Source organism: Psammomys obesus, unplaced genomic scaffold (assembly GCF_907164565.1).
Source record: "Psammomys obesus unplaced genomic scaffold, mPsaObe1.curated_primary_1811, whole genome shotgun sequence".
Classification (NCBI taxonomy): Eukaryota; Metazoa; Chordata; class Mammalia; order Rodentia; family Muridae; genus Psammomys; species Psammomys obesus.
Window position 1 is genome coordinate 14,080,273 of NW_026596040.1, and position 18,675 is coordinate 14,098,947.

The 18,675-nt window shown below is 39.8% G+C and overlaps 1 protein-coding gene across 2 annotated transcripts in view; it reads left to right on the plus strand.

The window, feature by feature from the left end:
- Srfbp1 (serum response factor binding protein 1) overlaps positions 1–13,746 on the plus strand; it is a 31,375-nt gene extending 17,629 nt beyond the window's left edge. The window contains exons 5-10 of one of the 2 annotated variants that reach the window (XR_008721862.1): positions 4,846–4,927; positions 5,578–6,277; positions 7,376–7,413; positions 7,872–8,077; positions 12,358–12,419; positions 13,362–13,746. Coding sequence is in view for 1 of the 2 variants with exons in the window: in XM_055622847.1 (XP_055478822.1) it covers positions 4,846–4,927; positions 5,578–6,277; positions 7,376–7,413; positions 7,872–8,056 (1,005 nt within the window). In the remaining variant the exon portion in view is untranslated. Of the gene's footprint in view, positions 1–4,845; positions 4,928–5,577; positions 6,278–7,375; positions 7,414–7,871; positions 10,165–12,357; positions 12,420–13,361 lie in introns of those variants that run through there. The other variant, XM_055622847.1, reaches the window with a different exon arrangement.
- The last annotated feature ends 4,929 nt before the right edge of the window (positions 13,747–18,675 follow it).

The window sequence follows — 18,675 nt, forward strand, 5'->3', positions numbered from 1 at the left end:
TTTTTTTTTTTTTTTTTTTTTTTTTTTTTGCCCCAAAATAAGGAGCTGTTATACTCTGAGATGGAGGGGGGGTATAAAGTTTATTAGTAGTGTTATTAATACTGTGGGCAGATAGGCACAAAAAGAACAGCAAGATGGAGTCTGAGGAAAGTACAGACCCTATCAGAGACAAACAGCGTGGTGGGGTCTCTTAAAATAATAAGGGTCCACACATCATAAGTGAGAGTCTCTTGTTATATTTTCTGAGGATGCTGCTTTCACAGCATAAGCCTAGAGCCAGGTGCTCAGATGATTCCTAGGCTGGAGTCAATGGTGGGTGTGGGGAGCTGGAAATCTGCTCACTAATACCTCCTTTGACATAGATTTTCCAGGAAAGAGATGCTTCACAAGTCTTTTAACCAGGGACTCACACAGTGCCTCAGCATTTAAGAATAGAAAAGGTCATCCTTAAGTGAGAATCCCAAAAGCAGAAAGATACACATGGTATATACTCACTCTTAAGTGAATATTAGACATATAATATAGGACAATCATGCTAAAATATGTACACCTAAAGAAGCTAAACAAGAAGGAGGACCCTGGGTAAGATGCTCAATCCTCATTCAGAAAGACAAAGAGGATGGAAATTGGAAGAGGGAGAAAACAGGGAACAGGACAAGAGCCTACCACAGAGGGCCTCTGAAAGACTACCCAGCAGGGTATCAAAGTAGATGCTGAGACTCAGCCAAACTTTGGTCAGAGTGCAGGGAATCTTATAAAGGAAGGGAGAGATAGAAAGACCTGGAGGGGGCAGGAGTTCCACAAAGAGAGTAACACCAAAAGATCTGGGCCCAGGGGTCTTTTCTAAGACTGATACTCTAATCAAGGACCATGCATGGAGATAACTTAGAACCTTGTACAGATGTACCCCATGGTCGTTCAGTGTCCAAGTGGGTTTCCTAGTAATGGGAACAGAGACTGTCTCTGAAAAGAACTCAGTGGCTGGCTCTTTGATCACCTTACCAGTCCACAGAGGAATACAATGCAGCCAGTCCTGATAAGACCTGGTAAACTATGGTCAAAGGGAACGGGAGGAGGACCGTCCCAATTAGTTGACTGGTGGAGGGGCATGAGTGAAGAAGAGGGAGGGAGGGTAGCCCTGGGAGGGGACGAAGAAGGGGGCTTCAGTTTGGATGCAAAGTGAATAAACTAATTAATAAAAAATAAATAAAATTTTTTAAAAGCCTCTTAAAGGGAAAAGGCTGCTGCAGCCAAACTCTAACATTACATTATACCATTTATCCATCATGGTATAGAAGGCATGGTAGCTATGTTTGCTCCCTCTGTGGCAGTGGCTTCTGTGAGGCTTGGTTACATGTTGATGGATCCAGAAGCAGAGACAAGATGGATGCAGGCAGGACTACCTCAAAGTTCTTACTTACTGTTACCAGTAGACCCTACATCCGAAGGATCCTTAATCTCCTAAAAGGGCTACTAGCAGGGACTAAGCAAGCACCTGATGTTGGAAGAAATTCTTATTCGAGATATAACATAGGACCAATAAATGTAGAGATTAGTCTGAAAGTAGGGCCTAAGAAAGATGTAACTGGGTTTTGATGTAGGGTCAGTGAAGTTAAAGCCCTCAGTGTAGACCCTACAGATTGAGTATTGATGAGGCCCTTCCTTTCAAAAAGAAAAGCCATTAGCTAAAAGTGCTTGCTATCCTACTACTTGTAACAAATTTTTTCATTTATTTGTTTGTTATTATAATTTATTTACTTTGTATCCTAGCTGTAGCCCCCTCCTTGTTCCCTCCAATTCCGCCCTCCCTCCCTCTTCTCCCATGATAGGGGAGGTCCTCCTCCCCTTGCATCTGATCCTAGCCTATCAGATCTCTTCAGGACTGGCTGCATTGTCTTCCTCTGTGGCTGGTAAGGCTGCCCCTACCTCTATCAGGGGGAGGGTTTTAACAATTTTTTAAGTAGTATAAATGATTGGATGTGTTAACATTTAAATGACTGGTTTTATTGTATATTTGTGTTTACTTTTATCATGTAATGCTCATGTATCTATGGCATTTGACGTGTATATTAAGTAGTTCATGGTGAGCCTTATTCAGTTTCTACACAATTCTTCATGTATATACCCAAGTTCTGGTATGTAACGTTAGTTCTGTTTTTTTGTTTTGTTTTGTTTTTCTGTAAAAATGCTTCATTTGTCTATTTTCAACATTTAAATTAAAAATGTAGTTGTATTTATACTTGATTCTTTAAAATGCTTTGTTATCTCTAAAGTATTATGCAGCATTTTAATCACAATTCATTTGATGAGCTATTTTGAATTATAGTCCTGAAAGTTTACTGATAGTGTAAAGGAGAACTCCTGGAAGGAAGCTCTGTCTGCAGAGACTGGCCAGAACTGCAGTGGTGTGGAGAGCCTGGAATGTCATGGACCCAGGTCCCGATTACCTTATGTCTGGCTAGCTTTAGCTCCCTGGATTCCTTTCCCACCTATGTCAGAACTAACATCCTATGACTGATAGTAAAAACCTTTTGAACCTATTAACTTAGTAACTAATTTCCACAGACCAAAAGCTGCGAATGTGATTGGATAGCCTCTTAGGCCCTTTCTTGCTGTAACTGCCTTTCTGATATACCCACCAATGTGGTTTCATCTTGCCTTGACTTATGATCTTTGTTCTGTAAAACTAAAACTTCATGCAACTGCGTCCATGTTGGAGTATGGAATTCAGGGTTATCTGTGTTCTTGGGGTCAGTCAGAGCAGCTCTAGAATAAAATCTCTTACTCACTAGATGAGAACTGTGCATCAGCAAGTGGTAATTGGTTGATTTGTGTCACTAGACAGAGTGTAGAGTTGAACTTGAGCCCACGTTGTTACTGCAAGTGTTAATACTCATTGCTCTGCCATTGGATTTATAGTTTGTTTAGGTGACGTTTCAAAGAATCTGTGCTGCGCATAAGGTAATGCTTCTTTTTAGACACTTTTTTCATCCAGAGTATATTTCAAGAATTCTCTTCAAAATTGAGTAACAAATGCCTTTGTGTTGACAATAAATACCCAAATGCCAGAATTAAAAATTTTCCATTAAAAGGTGAGGGTGTTTTCCACTTTTTGTGTTTAATTTATTTGAAATGGAAGAAACTGGAGGTGTGTGAAAAACCACAGTTTCCTGAGAATTTTCCATGGCAAACGTTGTGTCAGTTTTAAATAAGGAAAGCTGTGGTTTCCTTCATCCAGTCTAAACCTGTGCAGGCTTTACATACAGGTGTCAACACTCTTCAGACAGCGGAGCCCAGTAGCTGCACAGTGGTTGTGTTTAGATATAATGTGTATCAGTGTCTGCTCTTTTTATATGTGTCTGTGACATTGTCTCTCGGATGAAGTCTATCACATTCTGCTTTGGATTAGTCATTTGTGGAGCTAGTTTAGCTTTTGAAAACAGAGCCGTGACAGTCAGTGGGTGTGTGGAGGGTACAGAGAGGAGGGGGTCAGGGATTCAGGGATTCCCTTTTCCTTTGTGTTCTGCACTAAATACAAGACAGCAGCCAAGGGAATGAGCCTGTGCCCACTGCTGCTCACAAGCTTTTGATTTGGGTTTTGGTTTTTTTCACTGATGTTTTTATTTCATTTCTTTACAGAAATATTTAAAGTGGACTTGAAGCAATTTAGTGCAGAAATAATTTACAGTTAAGTCATAAATGATTTATGAATTAGAGGAAAACTTGTAGGGAAATATCAGACTGAATTCACAAATCTGAATTTGAGTTCCAGTTTTTTCCTAAATGCTAAATTAAATGACCTTGAAATCAAGTCTAGATTGTTGGTTTGTTATATAGAAAAAAAGCTTTTCCCTATCGTCCTTCTTGTTAGTATTTGAATTTTAAAATTTAAGTGAAGTATTGTATAAGAAAAAGTTCTTAATAAATGACTTAGAAGTTTGAGGTGTTAGATTTGTTTTCTTCTGAGTAAAAGAAATGTTTAAAATACTAAATTTTACCTTCTTAGGAACAATCTGTCATGGCACTATTTTTATTTAAGCTAAATTTTAAGGAGTCATGTGGTATGTGAAAGGAAGGAAAACTGGTGGCACAATCTTTACTTAAGTTCCCAGAGGGAAAATATATGCAGGAACATGGAAATGACTGTGGGAGAAACAGGATTGAAAGGAATTTTAAAGATGTCTGTTTAGCCATGCCAGGAGAGATCTGTCTAAGCACGGGGTAGACCCCAAAGGTAGAAATGTGGGAGATGTCAGCCCCAGTGGTATCGAAAGCAAATAGCATGTATTATGAATTTCTTAGTTTTTAAATACAATAAATGCTGAAGAATTATATGTTCCTATCCCGTCATCAAATATTTGTGAAGAGCTCATAATGGGCTAGGTGCTGTGTTGTGTTCTGAGTAAACATCACAGAGAGATGTTCAAAATATAAGGAGAAAACATCAGATTGTTCTAAGTCTGTATTAAATAAGACTTCAGATATTACTCTCATCATAACTTAACACTAATACAGTAATTGAGTCTTTCATTTAAGCTCTTTGAAAGTAGAAGATATCATTCTTTTTCTTTAAATTGATAAACTGATAGTAGCACAATTCTAGGTTTTTATAGACTGTTAAATAATAACACTAATTATTCAAGACATGTTTTTGTCAGTTTTGTGAGTTTTGGCCTGTAATCCTTGTCTTTAGAGTAGATTGCATAGGTAACTTATACAGAGAAAATATTTGCAAATTCTGTGCCCGAACTAATACGTACAAAAGATTGGTAGATTTCAGTGTAATCGTGTCCAGTGGTGCCAGGCTAATTTTGATGCTACATATTTATCACTTTCAATTTTCAGCCAGATTCTACTGCAACTGAAAGAGCAATTGCCAGATTAGCAGTTCACCCTGTTCTGAAGAAAAAAATAGATGTCCTAAAAGGTATGAATTGAATAACAAGTCAATATGCTTATGCATTTAAGCATATGTTTCTGAATAGATGATTTTATTTTAGATATTCATGTTTAATGTATGGAACTGTGGCAAGTGCCTGTAAGTTTGAAAGATATTTGAAATCATTAAAAAGATGCTAAATTTGCATTTTTTCTAAATTTTAATGTTTATTATATGTAAAAATTATATAAAGCATATACCCATAATCATGTTGGACAGTTGATATTTTAAATGATACAGTTAATACTGTGTCATAATTTTTATATCATAAAATACATTTATGAAATTAAGTGCTTTGTCAAAGATTAATTACCAATTATTTTTCTGTCTGAAAACTTTCATTTCATTAACATAAAAATTATGTTGCTGTTGTTCTCTATGTTATTTTTACTGTTCTTCAGAGATAGGAAAAAAGTAACCTTAATTTGCAATTTAAGATGTATATTTCGTAGTATGCCTTATAAACTTGGTATTTAGGTAATGAAGAGATTTATGACCTCATACTGCTGTGACATATGTACTGTAGATTCCCATTGTCCTCCTAAATGTTTCCACATAGCTGAAGCAGTACTGGGTGAGGACAATGACACTTTGCATGTACCAATGCTGAAACAAGTCTTGTACTGTCTTCCTTGCAGCTGCTGTCCAAGCCTTCAAAGATGCAAGGCAGAATGCTCCTGATGCTGAGTCATCTAAGAAGACTTCAGAGGAAAGCCGGAGTAAGGATTCTCTGTGTTCAAAAAATGATGCAGGCGAGTTACAGCATCAGGGGAGAACTGTTGTCAGTGAGCAGAAGGGAAAAGACACCAAAACAGCAACAAAGAAAGCAGTGAGCGCTTCAAAAGAAAAAATGGCCAAGACAGAACATGGACCCGAAGCAGTGGCCACTCAGAAATCTCCAGGGAAGCCTTCAGGAAAGGGTGCTGTGGTTACCTCTGGACAGCAGAAGGTACCTGCTAGCCCAAAACAGAAAGCCTCAGCTGAGACCACAGAAAAAGAGAGTGATGACAGTGGTAGTGAGGAAGAGTCAAGTGAGGAGGAAAAGGAATATTTTGATGACAGCACTGAAGAACGGTTCTATAAACAGTCTTCTGCGTCCGAGGACAGCGACAGCGGTGATGACTTCTTCATTGGAAAAGTCAGACGGACAAGAAAGAAGGAATGTAGCTTCCGTTCCTCAGCAAAGGAACAGAGGCCCCTCCCAAAAGTGTTACCCAAAACAAGTACACTTGAAACCCATTGGGATGTAAGAAATGATAAACACAAGCTCATTCCTGAACCAAGGAAGTTAGAATCCATGTTTTTTCACTCTTTATCTGGACCTAAACACTCCAGAAGGTAAGGAGGGCATTTTTATTCTAAAGTAGTTTTGTTCACTTGATTACCATATAAGTGGCTACATAGCCTCACCGCAGTAGGAGAAACTCCTCATGGACCTGCCTTGTGTCAGCCATGCTGAGTTTTGGCCTGGTGCTGTCTTCATCTTTATAGTTGGGTAGCATATAGAAATACAGCAACAGTATATGGCCCAGCTTCACGTGAAAGGGTACATTCAGCTCAGTGGCATGACTGGCTAGTTTAGGGTTTGTTTTTTCCATTGTCAGGGTTTCAAAATTTGGAATCTGTTTTAATTAAAAAAAATAAAAAATTCTCACAACTGTCCTGGTGAACAGAATTTTCTGGTAAGTGTGTGATAACCTACTGCCTTCCCAAACCTCACTCGTTCCATGTTTCAGTGCCTGGGGCAACATTTCTCCAAACCTCTTTATACTGGGTATTTATTTCTCTCTGTCCCTGCTGATAGCCACTTTTCACACAAGTTCTGCTGTAAAGTTTCATTTCATTCTCACTCCTATCTGACAGGTAATACTGTTGCATTTTAATGTACAGGCTGATTAGCTTTGTTTATACAGCTAATCTAAACAATAAATAAAAAATAATCTAAAAATGGTCATTAGAAAGGTAATGACCTTTTTCTGTGTGTTTATTGGTCAGAGATCATCTTTAATTAAAATAAGATTCGGTAAATTTTTTTTTTTTTCTAAACCTGGAGCATAGAGCCTTGTTAGTAATTAAAATATTTGGCTTTCTTCACCAAAAATGTAGATATTAATTTTCATTCTGTGTAACTCATTATCCCCTTGAGAAAATGTTTAAAGTTCTTTATATAGACAATCTCCAAGAACAAGGACAAGATAGCCAAAATGTTTTCCATTGAACAGAATTCCCTGTGTGGGTGAAAAGGGAAGGTTTTGTGTGTGGGGGGTCATATTGGAATTGAAAGAATATTTGATTAGCTAAGTCCTAGATTATTTTATTGCCTGTTAGTAGATTTAGCAAGTAGATGCATCTTGTGGCTAATCTTTATATTTCGTCTCATCATCAGAGGTTTTATTTTGTCTTTTAGGTTCTAATGTTGTTTTTCTTTTCTTTTAGGGATCCCAGAGAACAGGCCCCAAAGAATAAAGCCCCAGGTGTGTACTGACTGCTCAGCCTGCACCCCCACATGCAGTACTTTGTCACAGGGAGAGGATGAAAATTATCATTTTCTAGTAGTAGTACCGAATTGTGTACTGACACAAATGCAAATAGAATGTCCTTTCATTATCAAGAGCAACTTTCATTGGTTCCCTTTGGCTTGTTTTGTCTCGCCATGTTAGCAGAGCTGCTTGCTCTCGCTATTACTTAAGAAATAAGAAAGATAGCCCGGAACATCCTGTTAGGAGTCACTCCTATGAGAATCTTCGTACAAGGATTAGACATTAACTCCTGTGAGTTCTTAACTTGCAGCTGTCTCCTGTGGTGTTCAGCTTTAAATTGTGAGATATTGTGTCTAAAAGTAAAAGGAAAGTTTCTTTGATAATTGCTGTAAAGAAATAAAATCTGTCCTGTTCAGGTATAGTTAGTTGTTGTTTTTGCTTTCTCTTCGCAGATTTTCCAGAAAATGAACCTCCAATCAAAAATCAGTTTACAAAGAGCAGGCAAAGAGGATTTGAGCGCGGGAAGCAGCAGCCACATGCACCGCTGCACCCTTCATGGGAAGCGAGCAGGAGGCGAAAGGAGCAGCAGTCCAAAATCACTGCGTTTCAGGGGAAAAAAATCACATTTGATGATTGATTGCCGCCTCCTGAGCTTTCTGTAAAGTTTTAATTTTTTAAAACTAGTCTATTATTTAAATTTGGGTTGAAGTCTCGTTGAAGAGCTATAATAAAAGATACTGCTTGTTGTTCCTTTTGCAACTAAATTTGGGGAAGTTTACATAATCTTTTTACAAATCTCTAAATTTGTTTCCTAAGAGTGCTTTCCCCAAATTATTTCTTACATAAAATAATTCAGATATTACAGAATTTTGTGTTTTCTCATTCATGAATACAAAATATATTTCACTAGTTACACTTTGCCTTTGCCTTGAAAATAAGGCATGTCGGAGATGATGAGATGGCTCATTTCCTGCAAGGCCCAGTGATCTGAATTTATTTCTGTGGTAGAAGGACAGACCTGACTCACAAAAATTGTTCTCTGGCTGCACATGCACGGTGTGACATACAGTGTGGGCACATGTTCTCTTTCTCGCTTTCTATCTCTGCCTCTCACATACACATACATACAGTAACTGCAATATAAAAAATGTTAAGCCATTTAAAATAACAGTGGAAAAATGGAGAAATAATGACTACTAAAAAAATCATCTTTGTTAGAATTTATTTTTACAATCAAAACAAAATTGGTAATTGTGGATATAGAGATAATATATACATAAATATGAATTTGCCATAGTTATACTTACTTGTGGCCTTCGCAGTGTTTAAGCAACTTGCTTATGTATAACAATACAACCAAATACTAAGTTTTATATCCCTGCAATAATTATTTGTTTCCATGAAATGGAGAAGAATGGGTAGCTGGAGCCCTGGTGTGTTCTGTCTGCTTCATGCATGTTTACTGGAGCAAGTACTGGATATAAGCTGCTCATAGTACAGAAGAGAAACGCATGCTATCTAGTTATGTAGCCACATACTGGTTTTAGGGGCACGGTGCTGGGAGTTAAACCTAGGCCCTCCTGCACACTAGGTCTAGTGGACGCTCTGCCACTAAGGGTTGTGCTGTGTGGCTCAGTCAGGCCTGGGTTTCTACTTTCCTCAGTGCTGGGAATGCAGGTGTGATCTACCATACCTTGCATTGAAATGTTTGTGGAAGGAATTATTGATGGTAGCTTGAAGGACAAATTCTAGAAGGTGGGATTGAAATAGCTGAGTAGAGGACCTTTCAGATGGTTCTGAAAGAACCATCTATACAGTATAGTAACTCTAAAGGGTTTTTGAAAGATCTTCAACTGTTTGCCTTTTTACTGCTCTGGAAGACATGAAAGATCATTGGTTAATTAAACAGTGCTAACTGAATTCCATGTGGCCTGCATGTTAGTGCTGTTAGGTATGGTAAGGTAAGCCTTTCACTCAGCCTTTAAGAACTGAGTTAGCAAATCTAGGTTCTGTTTACAAACTTAGAAGTGTCCATAACTACAATGGGATTTTTTCATTTTTTATATTAATCACAGGTTTTTTTACTTTGTATCCCAGTCATAACCCCGTCCCTCATTCCCTCCCAATCCCACCCTCCCTCCCTCATCTTCTCTCTGCCCCTTTCCCTTCTCCTCCCCTTCCATCTGACCCTAGCTTATCAGGTCTCTTCAGGACTGGCTGCAATGTCCTCTTCTGTGGCCTAGCAAGGCTGCTCCTCCCTCAGCATTGAAGAGCTTGCCATTGAGTTCATTGCAGAAATAGTCCCTGTTCTCCTTACTAGGGTACCTATTTGGATACTGAGCTACCATGGGCTATATCCGAACAGGGGTTCTAGGTTATTTCCGTACATGGTCCTTGGTTGGAGAAACAGTCTCAGAAAAGACCCATGTGCCCAGATATATTTGGTCCTGTGGAGCTCCTGTCCTCTCCAGGTCTTACTAACGCCCCCTTCTTTCATATGATTCCCTGCACTCTGCAGAAGGTTTGGTTATGAGTCTTAATATCTACTTTGATACACTGCTAGGTAGAGTCTTTCAGAGGCCTTCTGGGGTAGGCTCCTGTCCTGTTACTTGTTTTCTCCTACTTCCAATGTCCATCCCTTTTGTCTTTCTAAGTGAGGATTGGACATCTTATCCGAATCCTCTTTCTTGTTTATCTTCTTTAGGTGTATAGATTTCAGTGTACTTATCCTATCTTATAAGTCTATATAAGTGAGTATATACCATGTGTGTCTTTCTGCTTTTGGGATACCTCACTCATGATGATCATTTCTAGGTCCCACCATTTGCCTACAAATGTCATGATTTCCTCGTTTTTAATTGCTGAGTAGTATTCCATTGTGTAAAGGAACCACAATTTCTGTATCCATTCCTCAACTGAGGGATATCTGGGTTGTCACCTTACACCCATCAGGATGGCTAAGATCAAAAATTCAAGTGACAACACATGCTGGAGAGGTTGTGGAGAAAGGGGAACCCTCCTCCATTCCTGGTGGGAATGCAAACTTGTACAACCACTTTGGAAATCAATCTGGCGCTTTCTCAATTAGGAATAGTGATTCCTCAAGATCCAGCTACAACACTCCTAGGCATATGTCCAAAAGATGCTTAAGTACACAACAAGGACATTTGCTCAACCATCTTTATAGCAGCTTTATTTGTAAATAGCAGAACCTTGAAACAATGGGATTTAAATTGTGATGTAGATGTATGTTTTTTTCCTTGAATCCTTGTATCATTCCAAGCAAACTGCCCCCTCCCAAAAAAAAAACTAATAAGAGAAAACTCTAACTCAGACTTCTCCAAACTAAAGTTGGAGGTGCTCTTAACAGATTTGCAAGTAGGCCTGAGAGAGTTCTTTAGGCGAGGAGTCAGAGAAGGTGCAGAGGCACTCCTACATTTCCTGCCACACTTGTCACCTAGAGACGTTACAGTAGCCGTGAACAGATCTTAGACTCTGGTTTGCTCCTGCTTTGCTGCACTGACTCCAGGTGTAGGGTAGGGAGTCTCAGTTTCTGGTGACTCTGTCCTTAATATCTGGAGACGTTTGGGCTACTACAGCAATGTTGAACTCTCTAGTAGTAAAAATCCTGTTGATTCAGCCTAAAGTGCTGTGATTCAGAGGCTGATAAACCCTGGTTATGTGGCTTTCTTGTTGTCTTACTATGATATTGTCTTCTTGTTGTGGAGGATCTTCTAGTGTGAAATACACTCTCCCACCTGCTTCCTGGTGATTTTGTCTCAGCCTTGATAAATTCTTCCTACATGCTCCATAGACTGACTTTCTTCCTGATCCTTGAGGGAACCCATCTTCAGGACTTTCCAAATCCTCCCTTCCATCACAAGTTCTGTTGACATTATCTTGCTTCAGACTGTTCAGTGGGACGTACACCCTATATTGTGTATTATCTTTGCTCAGTTAATAGATGCCTCTGCGGACAAGTCAGCTACTTACTGCTAGACTGGTGCTGTTTTTTGTTTGTTTTGTTTTGTTTTGTTTTTGTTTTTAACTGCAGACATGGAGTCTTAAGAATGAAAGGAACAAGTATCCCAAACTCCTGGAACCAACTTTCTCTGAACTTGGGAGTTGATCAGACTTGCAATAATCCGGGAGTGTTTGTGCCAGAAACTACCAATTCTTGATGGTTGTCACAGCCTAGTTTATTCATCCCTTACTCTAGACCCTTGGTAGCCTTCAAAACCAGCACCCCATTATCACAGTGAAGACTAGTCTGGCAGCCACTGGGAATAACCCAAGTCTGCATATCTATAGGGAACGTTCCCTAAGAATTGCCAGAACTCACACAGGGCAAACAAGGGAAGAGGGAGAAAGCAGGAAACAGGACAGGAGCCTACCATAGAGGACCTCTGAAAGAGTACCCAGCAGGGTATCAAAGCAGATGCTGAGACTCATAGCCAAACTGGGCAGAGTGCAGGGAATCTTATGAAAGAAGGGGGAGATAGAAAGACTTGTAGGGGACAGCTCCACAAGGACAGCAACAGAACCAAAAATCTGGGCCCAGGGGTCTTTTGTGAGACTGATACTCCAAACAAGGACCATGCATGGAGATAACCTAGAACCCCTGCACAGATGTAGCTCATGGCAGCTCAGTGTCCAAGTGGGTTTCCTAGTAATGGGAACAGGGACTGTCTCTAACATGAACTCAGGGGCTGGCTCTTTGATCACCTCCCCCTGAGGGGAGAGCAGCCTTACCAGGCCACAGAGGAAGACAATGCAGCCAGTCCTGATGAGACCTGATAGGCTAGGGTCAGAGGGAAGGGAAGGAGGACCTCCCCTATCAGTGGACTTGGGGAGGAGAGTGGGGTTGGGAGGGGGCTACAGCTAGGATACACAGTGAATAAATTGTTATAAATAAATGTAATTTTTTTTTTCTGCCAGAACTGTGTGGTTATTCACTGGAAGTCGCCCTCTTGCAAAGCTTGTCTTGCTTTATTTGATGAGTGAGTACTTGCTTAGCTTGATAACATTTTCCCCTTTTCTAGCTTTTCAAAAACACAGGCAGTTTGACATTAAGGCTGCCATATGCAGTAGAAAACTGTTGAGGAAAATATGACAATAACCAAAATGTTTAGAGGAAATCGAGTTACTGGCTGCTCATTGGGAACTTGGAAATCTCTTAACATTTTCTAGGAATCAGCAGGCTGTATGTGCCTGCTCAGGACCCAGCTGGGCAACCTCTACTCTCACCAGGAATAAGTAATGAAAGCATGTCTATAGGCAGCTGCTCACCAAAGAAGTTCTGATTCCAGGTTTTTAAGAGAGTCTCGAGTTAGCATAGTGCTGAGCTACATGAAGCAGACTGCAATTTAGATTAAAAAAAAATTAAAAAGTCACAAAAAAAAAATTCAGAAACCATCTCCAGCCTTAGGCAGGCACAGGGGACTAATGTTACAAATACTGTATTATGTGTCCAATTTTCAAATGTGATAGGCACACAGGGGGCAGGAAACAGTGGTAAAAGAAAAATGAGGAAGGGCAAATGTTAAACTTACCTTGACAAAATCACTGACTAGGCTAAACTAGATATGTTCCAACCTATAGGGCACGTTTAAATTATCAAGGCCTGGTGCTTGGCCCTGTATTGTAGCCTCAAAACTTACAGTAGGATTGAAAATGTTAACCTAAGTCAAGACCAAAATTATGACGTTAGAAAGTGCAATTACCAAGTTAAAAAATCGAGAAGGGCTCTTATGCCAGTTGAGATGATGCCTTTTGGGGAACAGCAAATAAAAGGAGGCCTTGAGAGATGGCTCAGATGTTAAGAGCACTTGCTGTGTTGACTGTGAGGACCAGCGTACACATCTCAGTGCCGAGGAGAAGCTGGGCATCCTGCAAAAGGCCTGTAACTACAAATTTCATGATTTCCTTGTTTTTCATTGCAGAGTAATACTCCATTGTGTAGATGTACCACAATTTCTGCATCCATTCTTCAGTTGAGAGGCATCTGGGCTGTTTCCAGCTTCTGGCTATTACAAATAAAGCTGCTACAAACATGGGTGAGCAAATGTCCTTATTGTGTACTTGAGCCACTTTCGGATATATGCCTAGAAGTTGTATGGCTCAATCTTGAGGAAGTGCTATTCCTAATTGTCTGAGAAAGCGCCAGATTGATTTCCAGAGTGGTTGATCACCTCCCCCTGAAGGGAGAGCAGCCTAACCAGGCCACAGAAAATGACAATGCAGCCACTCCTGATGTGACCTAATAGACTAAGATAAGAAAGGAGAGGAGGACCTCCCGTATCAGTGGACTTGGGGAGGGGCATGCATGAAGAAGGGGGTGGGAGGGCGGGAATGGGAGGGAAGGAGGGAGGGTCTTATGGGGGGATACAAAGTGAATAAAGTGTAATTAATAAAATAAAATAAAATTTTAAAAAAGGCCTGTAACTGCAGTTCCAAGGGATCTGACACCTGCATATGACAGTCATATGCACACGTCCATATGTTATACACACACACACCTCGTTCTTGGAGATCTGTGGAGCACCACTGAATGTACCAATTTTGGAATAATGGAATCTGTGTAGGCAGAGGATACAATCAGCTAGCTGTATTTCCCAAAGACTAGGAAAATGTTTACATTAAAACTAAAACATGAATGTTCACAGTGCAAAAATAGCTACACAATCAAAATATCCAAACAAAATGTTATCAGTACATAGCATGGGTAAACCTTGAGAACATACTAAGTGAAAGAAACCTCTTGGATCAGTTATTTGTCACTGTGTGTCACATTCTGAGCTTTGGTGTAGTCAATAATAGCCACCATGCAGCTCTTGGCTATTTGGAAATTATGGGCATCCATTCTGGCCAACATTTGGTATCAGCTTTGCAGTGAATAGTTCATTCAGCCACTTTGGTTTTCAACATGCTCTGGTTAGCCATAAGTAGTCCATTTTTTCATTTTGTGTCACCTCTCAACCTGCACAACCAAAATACCAGTTCATAAGACAAAGTGCCAGAACATGAAAGAGTTAGACATGACATATAAGACTCTTCATCTAGATGAAGCTTTGTGTGATTTGTAAAAATATTACCAAATCAGTTTTACAGCCCTTATCAAAACAATTTCCTATCAACCAATATGATGCTTTAATTTGCAGCATAAATATCCATGAACAAAGTCTTTGATTGAAATTCAACCAGGAGATTGCATCATCTCCACTAGTCCAGACATGGATTTGAGCTCATTTTATTCTGACAGAGCTTGGACTATATGCTCTGGAGTCAGTCAGCTGTGGCACTCATCAACAGCTGAGCTGAACGCCTTTAGAGCAGTGGTTCTCAGCCTTCCTAATGCTGCAGCCCTTTAGTACAGTTCCACATCTCATGATCTCTAACCATAAAATGACTTTTGTTGCTACTTCATAACTGTGATTTTGCTGCTGTTATGAATCGTAATGTAAACATATTTTTGGAGATAGAGGCTTGCCTGAGGGGTCATGACCCACAGATCGAGAACAGATCATCCCCCCCATCTGTGCTCTGTTACAAGTGGGCTGGATCATCATACCCCTGGACTTCTTTCTTATTTATCTTTTTTAGGTGTACATATTTTAGTATGTTTATCCTATCTTATAGGTCTAGTACCCACTTATAAGTGAGTATATACCATGTGTCTCTTTCTGCTCCTGGGATATCTCACTCAGATGACTTTAAAGGGGATGGACATTGGAAATAGGAGAGAACAAGTAACAGGACAGTAGCCTACCACAGAAGGCACCTGAAAGACTCTATCTAGCAGTGTATCAAAGCAGATGCTAAGACCCATAACCAAGCCTTTGGCAGAGTGTAGGGAATCTTATGAAGGAAGGAGGAATTAGTATAACCTAGAGGGGACAGGGAGCCCCACAAGGTCCAAATATATCTGAGCACAGGGGTCTTCTATGAGACCAAGGACCATGCATGGATATAACCTAGAACCCCTGCTCAGACATAACCCATGGTAGCTCAGTATCCAAGTGGGTTCCCTAGTAAGGGGGACAGGAACTGTTTCGGACATGAACTCATGAGCTTCCCCTCCCCACTGAGGGAGGAGCAGCCTTGCTAGGCCACAGAGAAGGACATTGCAACCATCCTGAAGATACCTGATAAGCTAGGGCCAGACGGAAGGAGAGGAGGACACCCCCTCTCAGTGGACTCGGAAGGGGGCAGGGAGGAGATGAGGGAGGGAGGGGAAGGTTGGGAAAGAAAGAGGGAGTGGGCTACAGCTGGGATACAAGTGAATGTATGAAATTATTTAAAAATAAAAAAATATTAAAAAAAAAAAAACAAGTGGGCTAGATCATGGCTTGTCGCTCCTAGAAAACAGTTGTACTTTTCTAGAGCTCACTGGCTTTCCCACCACCCACCTCACTTCACTGATAGAGAAAAGTTTATTTTTCAGTTTATCAATTCATATTTTTTCTAATGATCTCGGCCTCTTATGTCCTATGTCCCCAGTTTCATTGCTGCAGTGTCATTTATGCTATAGACATTTTATATAATCACATTCACAAGTCATTACAACCTTACCATCTGTGCTTTATGCCTTGCTTCAAAGAGCCCACTCAGTGTGGAAAAAAACAAAACAAACAAACAAAAATAAAACAAACAAAAACAGGTCATAACCCTTGATCATCCTCGCCATCTTGTTCAGCATACCGAGAATGCTAGGATCTGTTAACTGTCCACTATGTTCATTTTTCAAGCTGTTTTTTTTTTTTTTTTTTTTTCCCTGACCAGTCACAAAGGATGGGTGATATCTCCCTAGCACAAAATGTTTCCATCCTTTAGTACAATCCATTGCATGAGTAGAAGGCTACAATGCCCCATTGTTCCTTCTGCGGGACTTTGGACAATACAGGCATATAGGAAAGGTCAACCATTAGGCTTGGCTTACTCCAACTTTGCACATTCCCAATATTTGCCTGTCTTCTTCTGGACTGGTCTTTGTGGGAAACAAGCTCTGAACTAACATTCCTGCCTAAAAAGAATTGTTTGTGTATATAAGAGCTTGGGGCCATCGAATACTTGTTTGGTCAGATAGTGTATTTATCAAAGTGATTTATGTGTATTTCTGTACCCTGGAGAAACAGAAACTAAGTACCAAAGGACAATCATAACAATGGTGTGTATATGTGTGCATGCATGTGTGTGTAAAATGGATCCAATAAAAACCCAAGATACCCAGACTCAGGTGAGCATGCATGGTTGGAAACACATCCCATGGACTGTAATATATCATGGCAAGGACAAGCAAGTACACCCTGAGGAAAACCTCAGTTTAGGATTCATTCTCTGTCTTGTTCTTAGCAGATTAACTTGGACTATAAATTGACAATGTGATCAATGAGCTATTGCTATAAATATGATTTATGTTTAACATTTATTTGCTCTAGCAGACTAAAGCATGAATTGCTGAGGTTAGTCAGGTTGGCAGTTTGCACCTATAGGACAGATTCTCCGTTAAAAAAAGAAACTAAGCAAGCCCTGGTCACTGAGATTCAGATGAACTCTGACGTTTCACACTTGTGATGTCATTATGTAGAATGTGTGTCCATGACTCTACCGAGAGAGAATGCCCAGAAGGCTGTACCTGTCGTCATTTTAATGTCCAGCCATACTCCTCCCTGTGCTAATTTTATTGAGCCCTATTCTTGTAATAGTTAATAATAAATCACAAAACATTCAGCAAGTGTAACAGGTTTTCTGAGTCCTTTGAGTCTTTCTAGTGAAACATTGAGACTTGGAGTCGTCTTTGGGACTGAAATCTCTTGGGGAGCTGGCATAGGCATCATATTCATGCTGTGTGTCTTGTTTTTACTGTGAGTAATAAAATTACTTGGTTCTGATCCAGCAGCTCATTCCTCCACTCAGCCATGAAAATTCTCATGCCCCATAAAGTTTATGATATCCCCAAATAACCCTGCTATTCCTCCAGTACTTTAATAGCTTCATAGTGAAATGTGTATTCTAAATCCATCTGGAATTTATCCCTCTGCATTCTAGCAGATTAGTAAGCTACTTAATCAAACCAATTATTATAGTATTCAGCTAATCTACATTTCTTAGTTTTCTCTCTTTCTCTCTCTGTGTGGGTGAGAGAGAGAGAGAAATAGAGATCCCATATGTTTGTATTGATTTTGTGTTGTTCTGTTTTTTGAGACAGGGTCTCACTCTGTAGTTCAAGCTGTGTTCCAAAGCACACCAATTTACCTGCCTTAGGCTGCCTATGGCTAAGTAACCTCCCTTGAATTAGGTTAGAGTCATGTAACTTACAAATTACAGAAGTCATAAACAGAATGAGGAAGAAAATAACATCAATGTCTTCAGTCCTTGCCCACAAAACTTTATCTTCTTTAATCCCACAGTTGGATGCCCTCTCCCCATTTTCGTGATTCAGGAGCAATGGTTCCCTGAAAGAACTGTGATGGGCTTTCCTTTGTGCAAGTATCCCAGATTTAAGTGTTCATTAAACACTGTTGTGTTAAGCTAAAGTGAAGTTGGATTAAAAGGCAGTCTATGTAGCATATTGTGGTACAGAATTTGATGCTAGAAGAAGGGTGCTTATATGAGGAAGATGGGAAAACTTTAAGATGCATAGCACAGTCAGGATGAGATTTCCTTTGCAGATGTGAAAACAGGAGATTTATGTTATATGACAATTATTAAAGGGGTCATTTGCAATTACTTGGGCATTGGACCTTATGTCCACTGACCTCTTGTCTTGGGCTGAAGGTAGGACCTTAGAATCTTTAGTGAACGTTGTTATTGTCCTTTTTTAATCGAAGAAATAGATTTTAAAAGAGATAGTGAGATGAGCTATGCTAACATTTTGCTAGTTTGCAGATAAACCTGGAGCAAAAAGAAAACAAAACTATGTTTTTAATTCCAAACAGTAAGTTAAACTGAGACTTCAGGCCCCAACATAGATAACAGGAAAGGTTTAGTATTACCTCCTAAATACATCAGCCATGAAATATAGAGGCTAAGGGGAAAAGCAGTTAGCAGACTCGAGGGCTGCAATTAGGATAGAACTTCGGGAGGATACTACTTGCATAAATCATCAACCACATATCTTTGTACTAAATTACTTGTAATGCCAAAAGCACTCTAAGAGTCAGTTTTAGCAGCTTTTGAGTTGCCTGTTATAAAACGGATGTCCGGGCCTCTGTAGTTGTTTAGGGAAGAAGTATGTGATAAAAGATTGTGCAGTCC